The sequence below is a fragment of the Diabrotica undecimpunctata genome, chromosome 3 (genome assembly GCF_040954645.1).
Source record: "Diabrotica undecimpunctata isolate CICGRU chromosome 3, icDiaUnde3, whole genome shotgun sequence".
In the NCBI taxonomy this organism is placed as follows: Eukaryota; Metazoa; Arthropoda; class Insecta; order Coleoptera; family Chrysomelidae; genus Diabrotica; species Diabrotica undecimpunctata.
In genome coordinates this window covers 91501311-91528911 of record NC_092805.1, presented here as the reverse complement: position 1 = coordinate 91528911, position 27601 = coordinate 91501311, and the positions used below count along the sequence as shown (strand labels likewise).

General features: G+C 33.4%; 1 protein-coding gene across 1 annotated transcript in view; it reads right to left on the bottom strand.

The window, feature by feature from the left end:
* Positions 1–24357, bottom strand: part of L2HGDH (L-2-hydroxyglutarate dehydrogenase) — a 50431-nt gene extending 26074 nt beyond the window's left edge. The window contains exons 1-2 of the mRNA XM_072526276.1: positions 24053–24357; positions 5146–5333 (exon numbers count right to left, since the gene is read on the bottom strand). Of these exons, the coding sequence (XP_072382377.1) occupies positions 5146–5333; positions 24053–24156 (292 nt within the window). The 5' untranslated portion in view covers positions 24157–24357. The remainder of the gene's footprint in view (positions 1–5145; positions 5334–24052) is intronic.
* Positions 24358–27601: the final 3244 nt, after the last annotated feature.

The window sequence follows — 27601 nt, the reverse complement described above, 5'->3', positions numbered from 1 at the left end:
AAAGACGATTTTTTGGACATGATTCCTATGACTGGACAAACTCGAGGTATTGATTATTTGAACACAATAGTAAATTTTTTTAACGAGTATAGCATTGATTTGAAAAAGGTTTTTTCTGATGGTTCCCCATCAATGTTGGGGCGAAATATAGGGTTTGTTCAGCTGTTGAGAAAACATTTGGGAAATGATAATTTATTGAGTTTCATTTATTGAGTTTTATTGAGTGAAAATTTCAGCTGTGTTATGAAAACACTTGTAAATATTGTGAATGTCATAAGATCAAATGAACTAAACCACAGAGAGTTTCAAGAATGTTTGAAAGAACTTACGTCGCAATATGAGGACATTCTTTACCACACAGAAGTAAGATGGCTGAGTAAGGGTAAAGTTTTGGAACGTTTCTTCAGCATTCGACATGAGATTACTCTAATTTTCGCTACAAAGAATAAAGAGTTTCCTGATATTCATAATTTTAGTTTGTGGCTTAAAGTAGCGTTTCTCACTGATACAATGAGTATTATGAATGAAACATTGGCGGAAACATATTTCAAGGAGACTATAATAACATTTTAACGAAAATGATGAGTATTGTGTTTTCACTGGAGCAGAAGCTGAATGTATATATTGAAGAATTGTCAAATGAAGATTATTCCAGCTTTCCTTCCGTCAAAGCACTGTTTGATGAATATCCAGATGAAAGTCAATAGATTTCTGACCTACTGAAGCTGCTAGCAGACCTAAAGGATGAAATGTCTGTGAGGTTTAGTGACTTCAGGAAGTTCCAAGAACCATTTCGCTTGGTGGAAAATCCATGGGCAATAGCAACAGCAAATGTAGCTTATCTTTCTTTTTTGGATACGAAGCTAGGGATTTGAAAAATGAGTTAATTGATCTTCAGAATGATACAGAGCTCAAAAGTATTTTTGAAGAAAAAAGAAGGAAAAAGCTCACTATAAGTTTTGGGAAGCAGTTGAAAATGACAAATTTCCTAACTTAATTAACTGTGCTCAGAAAATTTTGTGTATTTTTGCATCTAGATATGTATGTCAATCTACATTCAGTAATCTGAAGTTCATAAAAAACAAGTATAGATCTAGGCGAACTAGTGAGAACATTGAAAACATTTTGAGAATTTCAGTTTCTTCCCAACCTGCTAACATAGATGCTATTCTAGAAAGCTGTGAAAGATTTCGCCCGTCGACTTCAAAGAATTAACAAATTCAGGACTTGACATTCCTGGAGTCCAGTAAAAGACATTTTCCTACTTTTTACATGCAAAACAGTCCATATAATTTAGAATTATATTGTTTTTACGTAACTTGTAATAAACTTATGTTATAGTCATATAGTTTTAAAGTTATTTCATACCACCACTTGTACTTGCGGCCCTCAGAAAAATTTCATTCGAACTATTAGGCTCTCAAAGAAATCCTAGTGAGGATCCCTGGTTTAGAAGGACCGGATCTGATTTCCGAACCACATAGTGTATTAAATTTCAGCTCCGATAAATTCGAAATTTTATACTAGTATTTTCACCATAGTAAATCAACAAAAGTGATATACCTGTTTATTAAAGTTAGTGTTATTAAAGACGTAAAAACGTGAGTTAAGGAATATTAATTAGATTGAATTAATATATTTATTTTGGAAATCGAACTGAATAAAATCATCATATCAACACAACACCAGACTGGTTTTTATCAACAACAATTAAAATCAGAGCCGTACTTGGATTCGATTATAATTATAATAAATTGTTTAAGTAAAATTAAATGACGAATAATAATTTATCATCAATGGAAATTTCTACCACATATCAAAGCAATCCACTGTATATTATTTATTTGTCAAGAATCTCTGATAATCGAGTATTTATCTTTCAAATAAAGCTGTAGTTAATGATTTTTTCAATAAAACAGGATCTATAAAAATAAATAATGAAGTACTTCCAGCACGTAGACTAATCACCCCATTAGAACGACTTCTCTTATCTAATGTTAGTCCAGCAATCTCACACGAAATATTGAGCAATCTTCTCCAAAACCTAGCCTTATAACACAGGAAAATAACATGTTTAAGAATTGGAGCTACAAATCCTGAATTTAGCCACATACTCAGTTTTAGGCGTCAAGTATACATAGAACCCCTAGATAATATACCCATATCTGAATTTATCGTGCTAAATCATGATAATATTAGCTACAAAGTATTTTTATCCAGCGACCAATCGCTTTGTTTCAAATGCAAACAAAATGGACATCTTGCCTCACAATGTAGAATCCTCTCCCCTAATCAATTTTGATATACTAAATTCTATTCAAACTTCTAATCCACCTCACAATATCACTTCGCAGATTCCCACAGCAGACATCCACGATAGTAATTCAACAACTTCTCCACTTCCAATAAATTTGATGAAGGTGTCAAATGTGACCCTTTCAACAACGGCAAAATCAACAGAATCAACCAAAAGACATATATCGCAAACCCCATCTCCAACAGAAGAACTAGCAACCAGCTTATTTTACTATTCTATATCCAAAAAATAAGGGCCGACACCAATTCTGCACCCGATAAAAACATAATACCATCCATTCAGGATCCACCCCAAGAACAACAGATACAAATAGGCCAGAATTTTCAAAAAAATAGCAGCAATCATAATCTTATCATACAACACTTCAGAGATCTAATTAACTCCCATTCCGATTACACAGTATACTATACAGATGAATCCAAACTGAAAATGGAGTCGGAGTGGCAATAATTTAATATTAACAGAAGAACTCTATGCAATTTACCAAGCGATACTACACGCAAATGCAAATAAGATGAACAAAATATTAATCGTGACAGGTTCTATGTCATCACTACAAATAATCAGGAAAATGTACACGCGCAGCATCTATTAGCTTTACTAATAAAGGGAGAACTAAATAAATTGCATACTAAAGATACAAGTATCAAGTTTCTCTGGGTCCCATTACATGTTGGAATAGCAGGTAATGAGGCAGCACACAAAAATGCCAAAAAAGCTATAAACGACAACAGTATTCCTGTATCACCCCAATATGTAAATATGGAATTAAAAAGCTACTTCATAAAGCACCTGTTGGATCATGGTAACCACCCGAGGTATCTAGACGAAAGCAAATAATTATTTACCTTTTAAGACTTGGACATACCCAGTTTTATCATGAACATTTGTTTAAGAAAGAAGAATGCCCAATTTGTGATGAGTGTGGTTCACCCCTTACGGTAAAACATGCTAGTGAAAAAGTGCGGAAAGTTTAATCGTCACAGAGTTAAATACAATTTACCAAACAATCTTAAAGACATTTTAAATTCAAAAACACTATAGATAACCTACTTTTGTTTTTAAAAGAATTTACTAAGCAAAGTATACAGCATACAAGCATACAAAATATTCGAGTATTTTATATGGTCGCCTGAGTGCATATTCCGAGGATCTTCTTGGCGAATATCAAAGTGGTTTTAGGCCTGGTCGATCAACAACAGACCAGATCTTTGTGCTAAGGCAAATACTGAAAAAAACCAATGAATTCAATATCGACACATACCATCTTTTCGTAGACTTCAAATCGGCCTATGATAGTGTCCTAAGAAATAAATTGTATGAAGCCATGGATGAATTCGACATCCCCGATAAACTGATAAGATTGGTTAAGGTTAAAATGAGTAAAGTTGTTTGCAAAGTCGAAATACAGGGTGAACAATCACAGGCATTTGAAACGCACGTTGGGCTGCGACAAGGAGATGCGCTGGCGTGTCTCCTTTTAAAACATAGCTCTGGAAAAGGCGGTCAGGGATGCCTAAATAGACAACAGAGGAAACATTTTTAATAAATCATCCCAAATTTTGGCATATGCAGATGATGTCGACCTAGTTGCCCGCACAACACGCAAGCTAGAAGAAATGTATACCACCTTGTCAAACGCCTCAAAAAATATGGGCCTGCAAGTAAATGAAGATAAAACTAAAATATTGGCATCAACACCCAACACAATAGAGCCAGAAACATCTGCCACCAATTCACGGTTGATAATTCTACCTTTGAAGTGGTGGACAAATTCACATACATAGGCTCCCTGAGGCTACAAGCGAAGAATAATTCTAGCAAACAAATGCTATTTTGGACTGAGTAGACATATGAGAAGCAGAAACTTAAGCCAAAAAACAAAAACAACTATATACAAAACCCTTATACAACCAGTGTTGACATATGGGTCGGAGACATGGACCATTTCCAAGGCAGATGAAAATCTCCTGCTTATGTTTGAACGAAGGATCCTGAGAAGAATATTCGGTGGCATCTGTGAAAATGGTGTTTGGAGAAGGAGGTACAACTACGAGATATATCACAGATATAAACATATATTTGGTGGTAAAGACGTAGTATCCTTTATAAAAATAGGAAGACTAAGATGGGTAGGACATCTGGCAATATCACAGCAGAACAACCCTCCTAGAAGAATCCTTATGTCGCAACCTGTGGGAAGTAGAAGTGGGGGTAGGCCAAAATTCAGATGGAGAGATGGTGTAGATGAGGATGGTAGACAAATAGGTGCAGCAAACTGGCAACAGTTGGCAATGGATAGAACTGACTGACGTAATAGACTTGGGAAGGTCGAGGCTCTTTTATAGGGCTGTAGCACCAATGATGATGATGACTAAGCAAAGTGTAATTAACTGTTAACGTTCCGTTAATAACTTTATTAGGTTGAAGGTAATTTTTCGTAAATAAAAAAAAAATGTGTTTACTTATAGTTATTTACTCCCTTTTTGCACAAAAATATTCAAATTTTATATGAAATCCATGATTTTCCTAGACGGGTACCCAGTTGGCCTATATTTGTCTTTATTTTTAAAACGAAAATTTTCTTGGTTCAAATAAATAAAATAAATCTGTATGTTCATCATCTATGGAGAATTGGTCAAATCATGGGGATTAGAAAGGTTATTAACACACAAGATAACACAAGACATAACACGAGATAACACAAGGGATTTAATCAAAGTAAGGCATTTTAACAATCTTATGACAACGAGCACATATAAAAATGTATAAAGAAATGCAACTCTCTTACAAACAACTTAAAAAATGTAGAACAGGAAATGTCTTACCAGGTTTGTAATATATTCCAGCATGTACAACTCCGCTATTGTGACCGGTTTGATGATTTGCAAGTGTTTTTTCTTTTTCAAGTATAGCCATGCGCAACTTTGAGTTCCTATTGCTAATTTCCCTAGCTGTGGCAACTCCAACAATTCCTCCTCCAACAATGGCGATGTCATAATTATTCGAATCTTTGCTAAAATTAAGTCATTGTATTACTTTTATATTCAGAATAGTATTTGGTAACTGCAGTAAAGCTTTTTTGTGAATTTTAAACATTCAAATTGCTGGTGTCAATGAAAGATTTTCTGAATGTGGTAATAATTGGGTACAGTTTACATATTTAGATCTAAATTTAATTCGTTTAACACGTTCTGTTTTCGCATAGATTGTCACAAAAAAATGTATTTTATGCAACTTAGTTACACAAATATAAGCGTGGATAACGACTGTAATAAATTATATTTTATTACTTTTATTTCATGAACTTGATAAGTTATTTCTCGGAAGTGGATAAAAATGTTTTATTAATACGAATGCCTTTTGCAGTGTCGAAGTAGTATCTGTTGTTCGTGAATTTTAGAAAGTATTTTGATGGTATTGAAAAAGTGCTGTGTTGATGTATGGTCTGAATGACATATTGAATTAGTTTATTTTATGATTTTTGGAAGGTATTTCAATAGTGTTATTAATAGCATTGATTTTCATGTCTTTATGGACATCACTGTTGCAGAAGTACAAATGAGTATTTTAAAATTATTTCAAAGCTTAAATTTTTATTTTCAATCTATAAAATGTACTTCGTTGTAAAACTTTAAATAAAACAAAAGTAAACTGTAAAATTTCTAAATGCAGCAATTGCAAAATAGATTAGGCAAGCGAATTTCTGAATAGTTTTTTTTAATCCGTTTATGACGCTAAACTACGTTTTGCTTTTTACATGTATACAGTTGTGTAGCCTTAACACCTAAAGTAATATTTTTTGGTATTTGAATATAATCTTTATGGTTAAAGTATAGAGAACGTGCCGATTAAGTTAACTACAAATGGAACTTCAGTAAATCACAAATTTGCGTTTGCGGTATTGCCGCAACTGATCCCGCTCATGACTCAGTTCACTTATTATCTACCAGACTATATTAAGACTGTAACTTGTTTGGAGTTTTTTAAGAAACCTTATGGATTCTAAATGGTATTAATTTTGAATTACTAATACAGAAAAAAGTCGGGGAAAGAAAGTTCTTTTTATGTATCACTTTCGCGGTTAGATTCAAAGCTATCATTATCGGGTGGTGTCACCGTAATGTCGAGTGACGGTTTAATAGGAGGATCTAAGCCCAAACAATTTTTTACACACCAGGCGTACATCGCAATAAATTTTAATTTCTATAAATATTTTTACGTTGCAAACATAATGCAGATACTTGTACAACTCCAATTACCAAATCATTCCGATAATAATAAAAGTGCAGTTTTTACGAAGCATGCAGGACGTCCTCATATAGTACCTCTTCATTTATTATTGTTGGACCGCCATCTGGTTCTTCTGATATTGTTGGCCCAAGTCTTTTTCATGTACGTATTTGTCTTCTTATGTATGTTAATGAATCATGTAATCCTTGTAATTTTTTATTTTACAGTATTTCTCAATGTTTTTGCTTGCTTTATTTTCTTTTGTATTCCTCTGTATATCATGGCATATCTTGTTGTATCTACAGTTTTAATGATCTTTCTGTTCTTCATTAACTTAAATATTTAAGCGACCATTCAATATTTTTTCTTTTTCAAATACCTTTTAATGATGATCATCTTTGGATCCACAAGCAAACGAAATTCCTATAGTTGGCTGTATACCATGTATCACAATCTGGATATACACGTTTGTAGCCACTAAATGTATGGGTAAAAACCCTCTAAATGTAGTTTGATTAACTTGGAGTTACATCTTTGATATTTAAAAACTATAATGTTTAAGTTACAATAGGAATTGATCACATAGCAACGTAAGACTCCACTGGGGTTGCTAGTCCTTAGACGAAGTGTCTGTGATGTTCACGTGTCATGTGTCTTCCTTTGGATGTTCTTTTCGAATCCTGACTTTTCTGTTATCAATTGTAGCAGGCAGTAGTTATTGATTTATCCATTTTTCATGGCTTCGGCAGTTTGCCATGCAGCCAGTTAAATGATCTTTTAATCTCATTAGGTGCAGATTTTTCAACGTTAAATTTTGTTTTCCTATTTATCAGTGTGGGAGATTGATGTTGTGTCTATTTTGACTCTGTTTATATTGCTTTAGATTTAAACTGAATTCAGCTACAACTGGGTTGTGATCAGAAGCTATGTCAGCACCTGTATATGAATTTGATATAATTTCTTTATCTTCTTCCTATTATGATATAGCTTATTTCATTTATTAGGATTTTACCCTGTGTATCATGAGGCGACTTTCAGGTTTATTATTTTTTTAGTAGAATCTTGTATAACGTGTTTGCTATTACCACTTTCTTTTTCTTGGACAAAATCGACCAACTTTTCTCATCTTTCATTGCAGTCGCCAAGTCCACGTCTCTGGTTCTTCTTCTTCTTAGCCTTCTGTCGTCCATGTTTGGAGATAGGCCTCTTCCAACTCCTTCCATCGGTCTCTATTCTGAGCAACATATTTCCAATTTGTTCCGGTTATTCTTTTAATGTCATCAACCCATCTCATCTGTGGAATCTTCCATCGGAAACGACCATCTTCATCTTGGTCGTTTACTTTCGTAAGGACTCCAATGTTGTATTGTAGTATTCCAACGTTGGTCTTTTTATCTAGCAGTGTGGCCCGCGAAGCACCATTTAAGTTTAGCAATTTTTGTTGTTGTGTCCTCGACTTTTGTTTTGGATCTTACCCAGTCGTTCCTCTTTTTATCTGACAGTTGTATACCTAACATTGCTCTTTCCATTGTTCTTTTTGTTGTGGCTAGTTCATTTATGTTTGCCTTGGTTAGGGTCCAGGTTTGACATCCATATGCCATCCATATGAAGGATGCATTGGTTGAACACTTTGCTCCTCAAGTATTGGGGTATTTTACGGTTCTTAAGTATCCAACTAAGTTTTCCAAATCCTGCCCATGTTAGTCTTGCTCTTCTAGTAATTTCCGCACTTTGGTTCTCTTTGTCAAGTTTCAGGATTTGGCCTAGGTAGATATATTCCTAGATTTGTTCTATTTCACTGCCATTTATAGTTATACGTCTAGGGTCATCTGTGTTTGTCATTATTTTTGTTTTTTTCATATTCATTTTTAGGCCGACGTATTGGGAGCTGGCTGCTAGTTCCCCCATCAAAATTTGCAGTTCCTCGAATGGGCTCTCTATAATCACTATGTCGTCAGCGAATCTGAGGTGGTTTAACTTGTTGCCATTAACGTTAATGCAATAGGTTGACCAATTTGTAGTTTTGAAGACGTCTTCTGTTGAAAAGCTTTGGCGATATTACGTTTCCTTGTCTCACTCCTCATGGGATTTGTATTTTCGTCTAGTTGTACTATCATAGTTGCATTTTCATATATATTATGTATTAGTTTCCTATATATCGAATTTATTCTACAATTATTAACAGCTTGTTCTATGGCCCACATCTCGATACTATCAAACGCCTTTTCATAGTCGACAAAGGCAAGAAATACGGGTGGTTGGTATTCATTTGCATTCAGTATCAATGTTCTCATTCTCAATGTCTCTGGTTAAATATCCATGTATCTGCAAATATTATGCCCTCTTAATTTTCTAAGATATACTGTTACAGGAATCATCACAGATAACTAAATATATATCAATTATTTAAATTTGAAACTACAATTATAGTCCAGTCGTCAGAGATTTGACCTCTGCTGAGAATTTCTGATGAGAATGTCAATTTTGGGACCTCAAAAAGAAGCAAAAAGTTTACAACTTTTACCCCCAGGCTTCTCCTTAAACGTAGGGGAGGGGGTCTGTACGCTGTAGAAAAATTTTTTCAAATATAAAATGTAGCTAAAATAATTTTAATCAAACAAAAAACCGGCTTCCGGCAAAACACAAGAACTGCATGCGAAAGCTGCACTCTTTACCTTTAAAACTATTTTGATTTTTGTCAATAGGACACTCTGATATCGAATTTTTACCATCGAGTTCATACAAATTTTATTTAAAATTATTGGTTTCTCTCGCGTAACTGACATTCAAAAGCACCTGTCGCTTCGAGCGTTGTTTCTGAGAGAACGGTTTATTGTACACAAAAAGTGGTGATCAACATTTTTGTTAAGAATTATCCCAGCTACATTTTTTTTATTTGATGATAAATCGAATATTTCCGCCCCCCTCCCTACGACTATTTAAGGGGCCATTTAAGAGTGGTAAATTTTTTTGGATCTTTTTGGGGGTTCCAAAATTGATATTCTCAGCAAAATTTAGCTTGTTCGTATGATTTTTAGAGGTTTAGTAGCATTTTCGTCTCTGAAAACTCAAGGATTATCATCATCATTCTGGCTTTACAACCCTGCCCTGGAGTTCTAGCCTCCTCAAGAATTTCTCTCCAGTAGTCCCTATCCATCGCCTTTCTCCGCCAAGCACGTATTCCCATATTTCTCATGTCTTCATCGATGTTATTAAGGAACCTTGTTCTGGGTCTCCCTCTTATTCTCTGACCAATGGGTCTATCAAGGAGCGTTTTTCTAGCTGGGTCATTTTGTTCCATCCGCATTACATGTCCTATCCACCTTAGACATCGTATCTTAATATGTTTTAAGATATCAGGTTTCTGGTATATTCTGTAAAGTTCGAAGTTGTATCGTCTTCTCAACACTCCATTGTCATTCAAATAATTATTCAAATTATTTTAAACTTATTCGTATTATTCAAATATAATAAATTTGAATTGAGTGATTTTTTAAATAATTTTCCTTTTTGTAAGAAAATATTTAAACAATATTTAGAATTTTTTCACTGTATAAATATTTGTTACTTTTGTCAAATTGTTTACTTTTTAATTTTTTGCATATATTTCTTCCTACATTTTAAAATTCATTTTTAAATTTTATAATTTCGCCACCACTGCGATCAAATATGTAATATTAATTTATATAATACGCTACGTTGCCAAAGTAATATAAATACTTCACATGCTCTGAATTCTTAGTGCATTGCTTGTATATTATCACGGGCGTAGTAAAATGTTAAGGAATTTGGTGCATAAATTCAAAATTATGGCAGAGACAATATGTTTGGACTTAAATATATTTGCATTAGAAGCGACAAATTAAATATTTTATAAAGCTGATAATATAAAAGAAAATTAATTTAATAAAAAGTGAAAGCTGATACGATCCGTAATGATTCTAAATTCTTATGGCTATAAACCGATTTACTATTAATTATTATGTAGTTAATACTTCTATACATACACTGCGCGTCACGAAAAAGAGGCCACCTAAAATTTTTGCCATTTTTTAATTTTTACGAATCATACCACAAAGTGATTGTCATTAGATGTTTGTGTAATGTTTGAGAATATGTTCTAAAGCAGTATGCAATCATTTTAAATAACAAATGTCAAATAATAACTTCTTCCAAAATAATGATTTTATTGAAAAATAAAAAAAAATTAACATTGTACATTTTTTCTGTTTTCTTTATAAAATTACAATTAAGTCGTGATTATTAATACTGTGTATTACCACCTCTATTGTGAATTACACTCCTAATTCGATTTGGCATTGAATTGATCAAATTCTAGATGTCGTTTTGAGGAAAAGCTTCCCATTCTTCCATGAGCTCCAACCGAAGCTGCTCACGATTTATTGGATCAGGTATTGTGTTTCTTATCCTTCGTTTGAGTTTGTCCCAAACATGTTCAATCGGATTCAAATCTGGACTTTGAGCCGGCCAGTTCATTTTTGGCATACCGACAGTTTCCAGCTATTGCGTTACCATCCTGGCTACGTGTGGCCGCGCGTTCTCTTGCATAAAAATAAATTTCGGTAATGGATCGGTGTGCATTTAACGCTCCTCTATTAATAAATACGAGATCAGTACGGCCCTCGAATGAAATGCCTGCCCAAAACATTACCCAACCTCCTCCAAAAGCAACACGTACTCGTCGAACACAAGCAGCATATTGTTCCCCACGTCTTCTGTATGTTTTGATGCGACCATCTGAGCCATAAAGAACCATCCTGGACTAATCACTAAACAAAACATTTTTCCAATCTTCTATCGTCCAATGCTCGTGGTCTCTAGCATACTGTAGTCGGCGTTGTCGATGTACTGCTGTTAACAAAGGTCCTGTTGCTGGACAGCGAGCCCTAATTTGGTCTAATTCCCTCAACCTTCTTCTTACGGTAGAAGTGCTTAAAGTCCACCCGTGAGCATTTTGAAAACGGTTTTGGATTGATCTAGCCTAAAGAACCGATTTTGCAAAGAAGTGCGTTGTAAAGAACGGTCTTCTCTGGCCGTCGTGATTCTTCTCGGGCCTGAACCTGGTCGTTGTTCGTGAGATCCAGTCTCTACGAATCGTTAATAAATTTTTTGGACCATACAACGACTGACTCCAAGCTGTCTGGCCACTTCTCTTTGACTCATTCCATTATTAATCAAAGTAACAATTTGAACAGATCTCTCAGCCATAGTTTTAAATTTAAAAATTGCCCAATTTCCTCTTCGAACAACTGTACACTAGTGAAAGGTTTTTGAAAAACAGAAACACGTGCATTATCCGAAGTCGTAAAACTAATATCAATTCTGCAAACTTATTACCCTTAATTGACCTGTCAGCACCGTTTGTCGGTACCTAAAAGACGCTAAAAGTATTTCTGCATTGTGGGAATTTAGTTACAATAGAATAAATTGTATAAACTTAAAGTTATTGAAAAATTCTTACAAAATTCTAGGTGGCCTCTTTTTCGTGATTCGCAGTGTATATACAGGATGCGCTAAACCTTATTGTTTTGTTACAGCTAAGCTTGGAATATATAAAAAATGTTTATAACAAAACTAATGTATATCAAAGACGTCAATAATTTAAAATTATTTCCGATTAGACAGGGTCAGTCGCAAAAACGGAATGAACCAAAGAGGTTTTTTTAATGGGCATATTAAACTATTCTTGAATATATTTTTTTAAATATGAAGAGTTTGCATGTTTTATATAAAGTTAATAATTTCCGAAATATTTACACTTTTATTGAGAAAAATGGTAATATTTAAAGGGCTGTAGATTAGGTTTCCAAGATAATAAAAATGTAAATGACAGTGTGAAGTGTCATTTTTAAATAATTTAATATCTTTAACATCTAGCCATACAACAAACATTATGGTAACTATTTTCAAATACAATTTTTTCTTATTTTTTAAATGGAATACGCTATATATTAATATTGTATTTTGTAGAAAATAGTACATTTCTCATTGTATATTATTATATACCTGCATATTTCGTTTTGTAAATATTTAGATGAAAATTATAATTTTAAAAACATAAATCAAAATATTAAAGATTACAAAGAAACGTATCATCATCATCATCACTGGCTCGACAACCCTTTTTGGGTCTTGGCCTGTTCTAGGATTCTTCTCCATTCCGATCTGTTTCGTGCTTTTTTTCTCCAGTTTTTTATTTTTAAGGTTGTTATATCATTTTCTATTTGTTCTAAGTATCTCAGTTTCGGTCTTCCTCTTATTCTTTTTCCTACTGGCATCTGTTTGAATATTTTGTTTGGTATTTCGCCTTCTTCCATTCTTTCTACATGTCCTATCCAACGCAGCCGTCCTATTTTGATGAATGTTATAGTGTTGCGTTTATTAATATAAGCGTGCAAATGCTAGTATTTGCACGCTTTTATTAATGATTGTTCCTCGTGTATTGACTGTTGTGTCTCTCAGTATTTTCTCGGGCACGATGTTGAACAAGATGCATGATAGAGCGTCTCCCTGGCGTAGTCCCTTTTTCACATCTATTGTTTCCGTTAATTCATTTTGTATCCGGAAGAAACGTATGCTAGTAAAAAATAGATAAATTTAATACCTCATCATATTATAAAATAATATTTATTTAACTGATAATCTATATTTATAAATGCAATATTAACTATGTAATGAAAGTTCAGGTGTAACGCTGGCAAAGACGTTTTGTACAAGAATTTTCATATGATACCGTGTTCCGACAAAGAAATTGTTAAATGGAGTTAGTCCTCGAGATCTTGGGGGCCATTCCATAGCAACACCATATCCGATCCAATTGTCATTGTAGTTATTATTTAGAACACGTCTAGCATTTACTATATGATGCAGTGATGCTCCGTCATGTTGAAACCTCATGTATAGTCTCATTCCCAAGGAAATCTCCAGGCAACACCTGGTTAAATTTCTCTAACAATCCAGGCAACTCGTTGGTTAAAAAGCTATGATACTCATTATCAGTAACTATCCGGCCGAAGAAGTAAGGACCAATAACATATGATCCAACAATACCTTCCCAAACATTCAACGACCACTTGTTATGGGACGTAACTAGAAATGTGTGAAGATTTTCATCGGAGTAATAGTGATAATTATGTCTGTTAACGAACCCAATTAATGCATTTAAATGTGGTTAGAAAATAAAATATTTTCCAAAAAATTTACGTTTCGACTTTTTTCCGCCTCACATAACAATTCATTCTTCTATGAAAATCATTTTCATTTAATTCCTGATGCAACTGAATTTTAAATGAGTACCTAAAGTTTTGTTTTCTTCATAATTCTTCGAACTGCCATTGAACTTAATTCTGTATATCTGTAATATGGCTCATTTGAGTCGTACTTATTTATTGATTCTCTATAACGTGTGCCATAACCCGAAATCTATTTTCATTCGCTAAATCCCTTTTGGTATTAATAGTTTATGGTTTTAAATATTGCACATTGCCCTAAAACACGAAGCGGTTTAAAAGTTTTTCGAAAGCTTTTTTTGTAGGATGTCATGTCTACTAACTTCAGTTGAAAAATTTTAGTACAAAGTATAAAAATTTGTTATAAAAAATGCAACTATAACAATATTACCAGCTTTTGTGACACAAGTAAAAACTATTTTTATTTTAATAAATATTTTGACAGATACATTTTTCTTTGTCTGAAAGCATATTTTATACATACGTTCTTAAAATGTAGGTACTTACATTAAAAAGTTATTTAACTGATCTTACTCGTAAATATAATTTAACTAACGATAAATTCAGCAAATTTTTTAATAAAGGAACGAGCATAAAATCATTTTTTTACTTAGTCTTTTTAAGTCTTAGTTTTTTTAAATCATTTGTTGTTTAGTTTATTTATTTAATTAAATAATTAATTTATCGATATTGATTACATTTATTAGTATTTTAAAGATTATATTGTAACATGATGAGTTCTTAAATTCTAATTTTTCCTAGTATACCTTTTTATTTTAAACTTTATTTTAATGTATGTTTATAAAATCACTTTATAAATGTTATAATTTTGTTTGTTACAAAACAAAATTGTCTTAGTTATTAATAAAATCTATAGGTTTTCTCTTAATATTTGCAAAACCAAACGTATGTATGTATGTACATCTTCATAACAAAAAAAAAGGTTGTAATATTTTTGCAAAATATAATATTAATATATAGGGTATACCACTAAAAAGGGAACATTTTGTATTTGAAAATAGGGATCATAATGTGTATTGTATGACTAGATCTCAAAGATATTAAATTATTAAAAAATGACACTAACTAGATAAAATTTGACATGTGATTTACATTTTTATTACCTTGGAAACCTAATCCACAGCCCTTTAAATATTACCATTTTTCTTAATAAAAGTGTAAACATTTTGAAACTTATCAACTTGAGATTTATAAAACCGTCATTTTTGAAAAAAGATTCAAAAATGATTAAAATACAGGGTGTTCCATTTAAAACAATATAACTTTGATTCATTCCGTTGTTCTGACTGACCCTGTATAATCGAAAATGATTTTAAATTATAGACGGTTTTAATATACATACATCTTCTTCTTTATGTGCCGTCTTCTACTGAAGGTTGGCGACCATCAAACGATAGGTTTCTCTGTTTTGTGCCGCATGTATTATGTTCGCAGCTTCTGGTATTTGAAACCATTCTCTCAAGTTTCTCAGCCAGGATTTCTTTCTTCTGCCCAAACCTCTTCTACCTTCAATTTTGCCTTCCACAATAAGCTGTAGTAGAATGTACTTATCATTACGGAACACATTACCCAGGTATGACGCTTTCCTCCTTTTAACAGTTGTTAACAATTCCACCTCTTTACCCATTCGTCTTAATACCTCTGTGTTGGTCACTCTGTCTGTCCAAGGTATTCTCAGTATGCGTTGATACAGCCACATTTATAGAGCCGCTAACTTCTTTATAGCTGCTGCTGTTAACGTCCACCCTTCAACCCCGTAAAGTAGCGTAGAGAGTATGTAGCATCTCGTGGCGCGCCATCGGAGGTTAACGCTTAGGTGGCGGTTGTTTAAGAGCTTTCTCATTTTGATGAATTTGGATCTTGCTATTTCAATTCGTATCTTACATACATCAGTTTATTATAATTTTTTTTTACACCATAATTTCGCCGTAAAAACAGAATACCAGAGTTTAGCGAACCCTGTGTATTTATATATATATATATATATATATATATATATATATATATATATATATATATATATATATATACAAATATATCTCTCACAATATTTCCTATACAGCTTTGATCCATGAATGCGTTCGTATTTTCTTCTTCTTTATTTTTTCTATCCTCGTTTACCGTATCCGTTTTACTTGTTTGGAGTCGTAAATTTTTTGTTGATGCCTCCATCAACTTAGTGTCTTTTTTCCATGAATTTAAGAGTTAACTCTAGTTTTAGCTCGTACCTTATCACGGTATATCTTATTTTATTCATTCGTATGACTCCTTTAACTATTCTGAGATATTTGATTTCTACTGTTTGGTAAATACTATTTTGTTTTTTGGTTAGGCTCCATGATATATATCCACACGTTAGTATTGGTCTGGATATAGTACTGTTAATATTTTGCTTTTCAGTATTATATTAAATATTTAAATATTTGACCAACCAAACAACAAAAAAATAAAACAAATATACACATAAATAATATATGATTAAAAATCTAAAGTAGAGGTAAAAATGCTCTATTTTCCTGGTTAATGAATTCTAGCATGGCGCGAAAGTCTTTTTTTGTATTTTCGTTTATTTGCTGAATACCAGGAAAGTCTGATACAAATTTGCCAAGAATAAGAATCTGTGGTATCAAACACCTGGTTTAAACTACCTCCCAGGCGAATCTAGACTTGGAAATCACCTCAAGAAAATAATCAAAAGATTGTAAGGAATCTAGTTAATTTTGCTTTGATTAATCGTAGATTTAAATCAAGTATCCAGAGTTCAAAAATCTACCCAGATATGGATGTCTGATCAGATTACAATCTAGTCGTTATTAATCTTAAACAAAAACTAAAAAATAATACGCCAAAAGAAACCAAAGAAGTGCAATATTGAAATACTTCGAAACGAAGCTAATAAAGAAAAGGTAGCGACCAAACTTAATGAAGACCTGAAAAAACAATCATAACAGAAGACGAAGAAATAGAAAATATATGGCAAAACATAAAAAATACCGTAGTTGGAGTACAAATAGAAGAACTAAAGAATACGAAAAGTAAGAAACGGAAAAATGGATGACGGAATATATTTTGGAGCTCATGGAAGAGAGAAGAAAACTCAAAAATACCCTACAAAACAACCACATAGATTTAAAAATCGAAGAAACAAAAGAAAAGTGGATAACTGAAATGTGTGACAAGATACAAAACCTACACAACAAACATGATACATTTAACCTCTCATCATTTTGGCTTTACAACCCTGTGTGGGTCCTAGCCTCCCCAAGAATTTTTCTCCAGTCGTCCCTATCCATCGCCTTCCTCCGCCAAGCACGTATTTCCATATTTCTCATATCTATCATTTAACCTCTACAAAAAATTAAAAGAAACCTCCAATTATAACAAGAAACATAATATACCCACTCCATCTGACAACAAAGGAAAAATAATTATAGAAAGAAGCGAATAAATTTAAGTGTAGGTGGAATTTAAGTGTAGGGTCAACAGACGTCGACGTGAGAGATGAAAGGATCCCCAATTCTAGACATAGAGGTAAAGTATGCGATACAATGTGCAAAGAACTGGAAAGCTTGTGAACCAGATGAAATAGAAATAGATGCAATAAAACAAATAGATGATAATAACATAAAACTATTAACAGATATTTGTAACAACATATACGAAAGTGGGGTAATACAAAAGGAATAGCTTAACTTAGAATTCATAGCTATACCGAAGAAATCCAGTTCCCACAAATGCGATGAATTTAGGCTTATTAGCTTAATGAGTCACTTACTAAAGATATTCTTAAAGAACATACAGAATCGAATTTATAACAAATGTGAAAGAGATATCTGACTCTCAGTTTGGATTTAGAAAAGCGTTGGGAACAAGAGATGCGCTGTTTGCAACTCAAACACTTATTCAAAAATGTCTCGATCACCAGAAAAAAGTATATCTTGGTTTCATCGACTACCAGAAGACTCCAGAAGAAGAAGAGTACAGCATGAAAAATTGTTTTATGAACTACAGAAAATGAAGCTAGGTACAAAATATCTCTTCATAATTCAAAACTTTTATTGGAATCAAGAAGTAACCTTAAAATATACCAACCACACTACTAAAAGCGTCCGCATCAAAGAGGTGTCCGACAAGGCCGCGCCATGTCTCCATTGCTCTTTAACTTCTACTCTGAATTCATATTCACAGAAGCACAAGACGGTGCCGAAATCGGTATAAAAATAAACGGTAAATATATCAACAGTATCAGGCATGCAAACGATACCGTTCTAATAGCAGAAAAAATGGAATACTTACAAAATACACTAGACAGAGTTAATAATTCAAGTGAAGGAATGGGACTGACAATAAATCTTCATAAAACTAAAATAATGGTGATTAGCAAAACCGATGAAAAATGTCGCATTAACCTAAACTCAATTAGAACAAGTTTACAAATTCATATACTTAGATATTGATTATTAAATGATAAGTGGGATCCAGATAGAGAAATGTACAATTTATGTACAATAAATGAAAACAAATTATCTATAATCGAAAACTAAGCTTGGACATCCGAATTAGAGGTATTAAATACTACGAATCGAACAGTATTAAATCCAGTCTACCATTAGTTAAAACTTATAACAACAATTAAGAAAAGAAAGACCTAGTACCTAGGCAACATAATGATAAATGACAATTATAACCTGCTACGATTATTAATTGAAGGGAACATAGAAGACCGAAGAGAAGTAGGCAGAAGAGCCATGTCATGGCTTTGTAATATCAGAACTTCAACGGGCATGAATGTTAAACAATTACTAAGAGTGGCGCAGAATAGAGAACATTATGATGTAGTTATCGCAAGACTCCAGTAATATAGTGCACCAAAAGAAGAAAAAGGAAGTAACTTTTGGATATTCACACCTTTTTTCAATACACGACACTTCTGACATACTATATATATATATATATATATATATATATATATATATATATATATATATATATATATATATATATATATATTTACAAAAAATGTGTGACACATACGTGTTAGTTTCAAAACCCGACAAATCCGAAGTAAAAAATGAAAACTCGACAAGTCCATTTTTATTATTTCAATTTTTTTAAACTACGCAGTTCCAGAAAAATTATAAATGATTCTTGATTCAGAAATATATGTTTTAACTATTAAAAAAATATTAATACCCATAAGCATAACCTTCATACCAAAACAGTTTGTTTGAATTTCCCAACATTTAATTGAATTTGTATGGTTTTGAAACTAAGCGACTGAATTATACAATGTATTTATTAAAAATTCAACCATATAAAATAAAATTCCAAAATAACTTAGAGCCCATGAATTTATAATAATAGCGGTAAATTATATCGGAGTAACGGGTAGTAGGTACTCTTTTACAGTTCCCAGTAAAGGATAGACTACTTCAGGGCTTGGCAACACTGCCCCTACGCCAGTTACTGTTTCTCTCGTAAGCTCTTCTTCTAGAATAAAACAGGTCCCACTCCTGTACTCCATATCTAATCACCATTTATTCTTCTCTTCCCACGCCTCGCCGGGAAGGTTGTTATATATTCCGGACGGAAGCTAGCAGCGATCGGCAGTATACCAAGATAAGGCGAATAGAAAATGATTTTGGACTGGCTTATCATTGGATTTGTACAAACAGAGCTGTATCAGCAGAATGGCTGTGATACTACGATACAATGAGGCAAGGGAATCCATTGCATTTTTATTCCCAAGAAAGTTATGCGTGATGTCTAAGAGAATGTCTCGGATGTCGTCACGCAGCCCGGGTGACGACCGGCGCTACCTTGAGTGCGGGTTAAGGAATTCGAAATTGGCCACCGGCCACGTAAATGTTAGAGATCAGGCACTGATTCAGCTATTGGTCCACAAAACTTAAAACTAAAACTTTAGTAAAAACTAAAGAAAATTAGTTAATGTCGGTACATAGAACGTACAAAGGCTAAAGACAGTTACATGTAAGCTTTCAATTATTGAAAGAGCGCTGGCAAGGTATAACATTGAAATCTCTGGATTAGCTGAAACGCATTGACTAGGAGAGGGCCATTTTAGAACACATATTGGCAATTATGTTTACTTTTTTGGCGGTGAGATCCAGAACTATACAGGTGCTGTCATTCTGGTCTCACTAAGATTACAAAAATCTGTCGTTGAATTTAAATCTGTGAGCGATAGAATAGTTCTCCTTAAACTAAAAGGCAAACCGCATATACTCAATAGCATACAAGTTTATGCGCCAAACAGCACAGCAGACAACATAAATAAAGAACTAACCTTAATATGCGGAGACTTAAACGCAAAAGTCGGCAACACTACATAGAATGAGACCTAGAGAATATACTGGGAAAGTTCGGCATTGGTCATAGATACGAACGAGGGGCTTAATCGAGTTTGCTATCACAAATAAATATTCTACTATGAATATTCGATTTAAACACCATATACTCCGACTTTACACTTGAAAAAGACCTGGAGATAGGTCTATAAATCAAATTGATTACATTTTCACTAATATTCCTTGGATATCATTAATCCAAACAGTCAGATCATATCGGGGTCATTATGCAGATCAGATCATACTCCCATCATAGCTAAAGTAAAGATCAAACTTAAAGCGCCCTACAAACGGAGAAAGACAAATAGGATAGAACAACGAAAGAAGGGTGACCTTCTCGAAGAAGTGCAAAACGTATGCCCTCTATTCGTAAGGGTACATCACAAGAAATATTGGAGACTATTAAACATTGTGTAATAATACCAATTAATCGCCCAAAGTAAAATAATCGTGTGAAAAAGAAATACTGGATAACAGATGAATCACTTAAAATAATTGAGAATAGAAGAAATCTTTGTTAAAGTGGTATACATAGTGAAATGGAAAAAGCGAGTTTAAAAAACGCCAACAAAGAAATAAAACGAAGATGCAAGGCTGATAAACAACAATGCTATCACAATGTATGTAAAAAAATTGAGAGCCATGATCAAAACAATCAGCTGAGAGATCTAGAGTCTTAGAAAAATATGCTACATAACAAGAGACTTTGAAGACAGAACTTATCCCGTTGAAGACCATACACAAACCCTAAGACTCTTCATGTCTCCTGAGACATGGAGATTATCTTGTCGGGGTCTATATAAAGATGATCAACGCCAAGAACTTGTTCTCCAATCCTCCGAAGAAATCGAAGAAGAACCTAATACTCGAGAATGAAATAAGACTGGCGATCAGTAAACTCAAATATAACAAAGCACAATTTCCAAATATGATAATAGCAGAAATGCTCAAAGCCACAGAAGAAACCGGAATAACATCTTCACTTGCTCTGTAACAAAATATGGCATTCCAAGCAATGGCCTGACGACTGGACAAAATCTACAATAACGACATTACACAAAAAGGCAGCTTCTAAAATGCGACAATTATAGAACCATCTCCCTTATCTCACATGCCAGCAAGATAATATTCACATAATCAATGAGAGACTAAAACCTTTTCTACAAAAATAAATACCCCAAGAGCAAACTGGATTTATCAAAGGTAGAGGTACTAAAGAACACCTTCTGAACATAAGAACAAATACTAGAAAAATATAGGGTATTTAATATCCCCCTATATATAATTTTTGGTTTTATAGATTATTACAAACCATTCGACAGGGTCAAATGACAATATTTATAAAAGATACTAAAAAAGGTAGGCACACCATAAAACTTAATTTCGCTTGTAACTGAACTATACGAACATAATACTGGAACAGTTAAAGTGTTTGACACACTCTCAAGCCAATTCCATCCAGAACAAGGTGTCAGACAAAGATGTATACTGTCCTTACAATTGTTTAATTTAAAGGAGCATATTATGAGAAGAGTGCTTGAAGGATGGGAAAAGGGCATCTCAATAAATTGCCGAAAAATAAACAACCTACATTTTGCAAACGACACAGCCCTTCTTGCAAATAGTTAAGAAGAATTAATTGATCTGATACGACTTTTTCAAAAAGAATGTCAAATATTTGGTCACTAGTTAAACATATCGTTAAACAGAAGAGAGACTAGAAAATTTTACAAGGAAACCAAGTAATACACCCAAGGATACATGACAAGATCAACAGTTTGCAAGGACAAAAATGGGACAATTATCAGCGAGAAAGAGGAAATAATTAAAAGGTGAAAGGAGCATTTTCAAGAGCTGTTAAACCCAGAAAAAGAACAAAACGAAGGTGAAGAAATAATTCACCACACAGCAGAACAACTAGTTGAGCAACCAACATTGGAAGAAACGATCAACGTCATAAAACATATAAAAAATAACAAAGCACCTGGCACAAATGGAATAACTGCAAAAACGACTCTGCAAAAATTATAGGGGCATAACAGTTTTAAATGTCGTCTACAAGATATTATCAGGAATTATATACAGCCGCCTGGAATCGTTTTCGGAGGAGATGATTGGTGAAAACCAATGTGGCTTCAGACCAAAGAGGTCAACTATAGACCAAATATATATATTAAGATGTATACATGAAAAATGTGTTGAATATAACATAACTATTTACAACTTGTATATCGATTTCAAACAGGCGTTTGATGGAGTAGATCGACAAAAGATGTTAAAGAAACTATCTATGTTAGGGATACCCAACAAGTTGGTTAAACTTATACGAATGACTCTGGTGGGTTACAAAGCTATGGTGAGGATAGATGGAGATATGACGCAGGCCTTTGATATTGAAAATGGAGTTAGACAAGGTGATGCCTTATCAACAACACTTTTTAATCTAACTTTAGAAGCTGTTGTTAGAAAACTGGATATAAACGGCTGTATTAATACAAGATCAATGTAAATATGCGCATATGCGGATGATGTTGCCATAATAAGCCGCAACAAAAGGGTATTAAGCGAAAAAGTTATAGAACTGAAACGAGAAGCGAATTTAGATGCAAATCCACTAATGGATGTTAGCGATCACATTTTCCATTAATTCTCTATTTCTTGCAATATGTATCAGAGATTGTATGTCGTTAATCCCCGTCCATTGCCTTATGTTTCGGAGCCAGGACATTTTCTTGCGTCCCATTCCTCTCTTGCCTTCAATTTTACCCTCGATTATAAGTTGGAGGAACTGGTATTTTTCATTTCGCATGATGTGACCTAGATACGCCGTTTTCCTTTTCTTGATGGTTTCGAAAAGTTGGCGTTCTTGGTTTATTCTTTTAAGGACATCTATATTTGTGATTTTCGCTGTCCATGGTATTTTTAGGATACGGCGATAGAGCCACATTTCGAAAGCTTCTAATCTGTTTATATCCCTCGTTTTGAGTGTCCAGCCCTCTACGCCATATAGCAGCACTGACCACACGTAGCACTTAGTAACATACATAATCTTTGACAACATTACAAATACGTAATTCCTTAATAACGTGACCCTTATTTCTACCTAAATAAGGGAATACCTTATCCGCTAATAAAGTAATCCGTTATTTTGCTGTTAATGCGCATGAGCAGAATAACGTATAACGTTTAACGTTACTGAAATCAGGGGCTTAAAAACTCTTTATTAACTGCAAAGGAAATAACGTATACTTAGTAGAATTCTTAACGATATTATGCAAAACTCTTAAACAAACCTACATTCAATCAACGATTAAATGGAGACCCAGATAAGGCGTTCGCGACTACTTACACAATGGTTAGATCATGCCAACTATGCTGAATGGCACTAGATCATGGAAGATCTATTTTAGATTACATAATAAATAGAACAAAACGGCATAAGAGTATATTAGTAAACACATTGGTACATGAAGATATTAGATACACCCAATTTTAAAATAATTAATTTGGAAAGAGATAGAAATATATAATTTTAATAAACATAAACAGAGATACAGAGAACATATCAACAAATGTACGCAAAATAAAAAATAGATTTGATATAATTTAAAAAAAAAGAAATTATTTAATGTATTCAATCAATCTAAACTGTTCTACGGTAATTTAAAGCCTTTTCTTAAAAACTACTACACTATTTTAATTTACCTTGTGATATTTTAAAAATAGAATTGGCAACAACGTAACATGCTATCGACATATTTTCGTCGCTCGACATTGAAACTGAATCTTAACCTTAATATTTTTCAGATTTAAAAAGTAAAAGTGTTTATTATTTGGTAAAAGATAAAAATTTATTTTCTAACCTTTCTGTAAGTGTACTGGAAGCAACAGTCCTGACGTGCAATAATTTTTTAGCAGAAAATTTCCATGATTTCAGCAATGCAACTTCACTTAAAATTATCGACATATTCCCAACTTTAGTTGTTATCACTATCACTAATAGAAAACTAAAAAGGAAACTAGGTGAATATTTCTATACTTCTTAATCACATCATTTAGTAACAATTATTGATAAATGTGAAAAACTTGAATTCTTTAGACCTGCCCGAAATAAAAATTAACTCGGCATAGGCGTCACGTCAACAGATTTATCTAAATGGTTATGTTGAAGGTGATAGATAACCATGTTATAGTTATGGTATTAGTTTATTCAGGTGGTGATTCATGTTCTCATTTTGTTTACAAATTATGTAATCTAACAGGTATTAAAAAATGTCAATATTGTTTAACTACAGCAACACAAAAATTCTTAAATAAGAGTTACTGAGAATTATATCAGAGTATGATAAATATTTTCTTTCTTCCATATACAAATATCACAGTAATGATACATTGTTTTTTATTGGTTGTTGTCCAGAACTACTTCTCCTACCGTTTTGTCAGCAACTGAGGTACCTATACTGCACTGTAATGATACATTGTTTCTATATATTGTCTAGAATCATTTCTTCCTGATGTTTCGGACATAACTGTCGTATGTTAATTGATGCTGTTTGTCACTATTGATGAATAAGCAATATGCACGTTATTTATGATCTTCTCGCGCTTCTCTCAGCACTTTGGCAATTGGTTTAAATCGGTATTGTAGGTACTTTTTAAAGCATATGAGGAGGGGTTTCGTATCTCGTAGCCCTAAAATCCACATTCTGTTTAAATGTAGAACATGTTCTTTACGTTTAAACTTAATTGGGTATTTTTACATTTCGTTAGCCACTACTAGATCATGCACTAAACAAAAAGGTTGGATATGAATATACAGGCTTCATATTTTGGTCACGAATTACATTCATTTTTATAGTTTTTAGAAATGACTATGACATTATACCCTTCAAAGTAATTTATAAAAAGATATGCTAACCGTAAAGACGGTCGTTACCGTCAATAATACTCGTACAATAGATTTGCAATTTATAAAAATTTGTAAGAATTATGCTACCAATTATTATTACCATTATTAAAAACTTAAATATTTGACGTAATGTCGCAATGTCTGACAAAGTAACAAATAAAATAGGGATATAGTGTTATATCTATAAAGGACGTTACTTGTATAGCGCTTACGCGTAACTATCGAAATATATCCCACCGAAACTATAACGTTTTCACTAAGTAATTAATGTTAAAAGATTAATAATATTACGATTTACAAATCAAAATAAACAATAGTGTGATCACCATCATCATCAGTCCGTTTTAAGTCCACTGCAGGACAAAGGCCCCCTGTTTGTATTCAGAGTGCACGGTCTTGTGCAGTATGGATCCATTTTTTCCTCATCTTTTGCAGATCATCTTGCCATCATGTGGGTGTTCTTCCTCTGTTTCGTTTATCTGTCCTTGGTCTCCATTTAGTTAACTTGCGTGTCCACCTTCCATCCACTATCCTTGCAACGTGGGCAGCTCAACTCCATTTCAATCTGCAAGCTCTCTCCATAACATCTGTAACTCTGGTTCTTTTTCGTAGGTCTTCGTTTGTGATCTTGTCTTTTATTCACTATTGTCTACTCCTCTCATTGAGCACTCCATCCTTTATCCTACTCTTAGTTTGAAAGCTTTGTTTTTTGTTAGGGACAGTGTTCTTAAGAGCTCCTTATGCTGCCCATCCATGTGCTATTCTTCTTGATACCTCACCTGTTTGGTTGTCCTTGCCTATGTCGATATTTATTTTTAAACCGTTTTCTCTGCAGGCTCTTTCCAGTTCTTCTAACATAATGTTGATTTCGCCTAGGTTATCTCCTATGAAAACTGTCATCAGCACGACTCAGGTTGTGTAGTCTTTCCCCGTCGACACTTATCCCTTTATGATCCCAATCCAGAGTTTTAAAAGCACGTTCTAGGGCAGTTATAAAAAGCTTTGTTGATATTGTGTTACCCTGTCTGACACCTCTTTGAATTTTTATTTCGTTACTGTTTTCGTGTAACTTTATTACGTTTGTCGCATTTCTATAAATATTTCATATTAACCTGGAATAACGGCTATCAATGCGACTTTTATTTAATGCTTCAATTACATTATCTACCTAACTCCGCCTCCGGTAAGTGCTGGGTGGATTGTGTAGCTGAGTAAATGCCGGTGCCGGTCCCAAGCCCGTATAAAAGGGGAGGGTTGAGGCGATGGGCTAGCAACTCATCCCTTGTCAAAAGAAATAAATGCTAAAAATTTCGGCCAAAAGCCTCGGAATACAAAGGATGGATCAAAACAAAGACGACTAATGCAACGGAAAAGAAAAATGATATTGGCTACATGGAATGTACAAGGACTTAGAACCAAACAAGCCGAAGTATTCAAAAAATTAGTGGAAAGAACAATAGATATATGTATTCTCACCGAGACCAAGAAAAAAAGGAAAAGGAAATGAAGAGATAGGAGAATAAAATATCTGCAGTGGAGTGAGTAAAGATAACAGAGCTAAGAGAGGAGACTCTATTGCCATTCGAAAAAATCTTAAAAACAATATTAAATCATGGACTGAAGTAAATGAACAACTGCTAATACTGGAAATAAAAAAGAATGGGCAACAAATCATAATTGTCGGAGTGTATGCCCCAAATGAAGATGCAAATCTAGAAAGTAAAGACGATGTCTACAACAAGATGAATGAAATACTCTCTGAAGTTAAAGAAAACTGAGAAATCTTTATACTAGGAGATTTAAACGGCAGAGTAGGGAGAGAAGAAAATAATAAGAGTCGTAGGAAGATATGGGGAACAAATAACCAATGACAACGGAATGCGTCTTAAAGATTTTTGTAAAACAATGTCTCTCAAAATTATGAATGGATTTTTTCAACATAGAGACATCTACACATTTACATGGATACAACCTACTACAAATCTGTGCTCGATAATTGACTATGTAATCCAAGGTCAAACTTCCAAGCTGAAAACATCTGATGTAAGGGTATACCATGTATCAGAATGTGGATCCGACCATCGTTTACTTATGGCCAACGTAATAATTAACTATCGCAAAAATAATAACACTCAGGTACAGAATATAAAAAATGGACAAGAAGTAACATCCCATAATATAACCTAGAAAGCTTAAGAAGATTCAACGAAATTTCTTTACAAATTACGACTAGCCACAAAATTACAAAATGTGGATCGGAAATGTGAAATATATCAGCGGAAGAATTATACCAGCAACTTAAAAAATGCATTCATGAGGCTACAAGTGAAGCTTTGGGGTATAAAGACAAACATGAAACAAAAAATCAAGAATGGTGGTCGGAGAATATGCAAACGCCAGTAAAGAAGAAGAAAACTGCTTATTAGAAATGGATGTCAACGAGAAAGGAGGAAGATTACAAGCTAAGTAAAAAATTAAATCGAGATGTAAAAAGAGAAGTAGT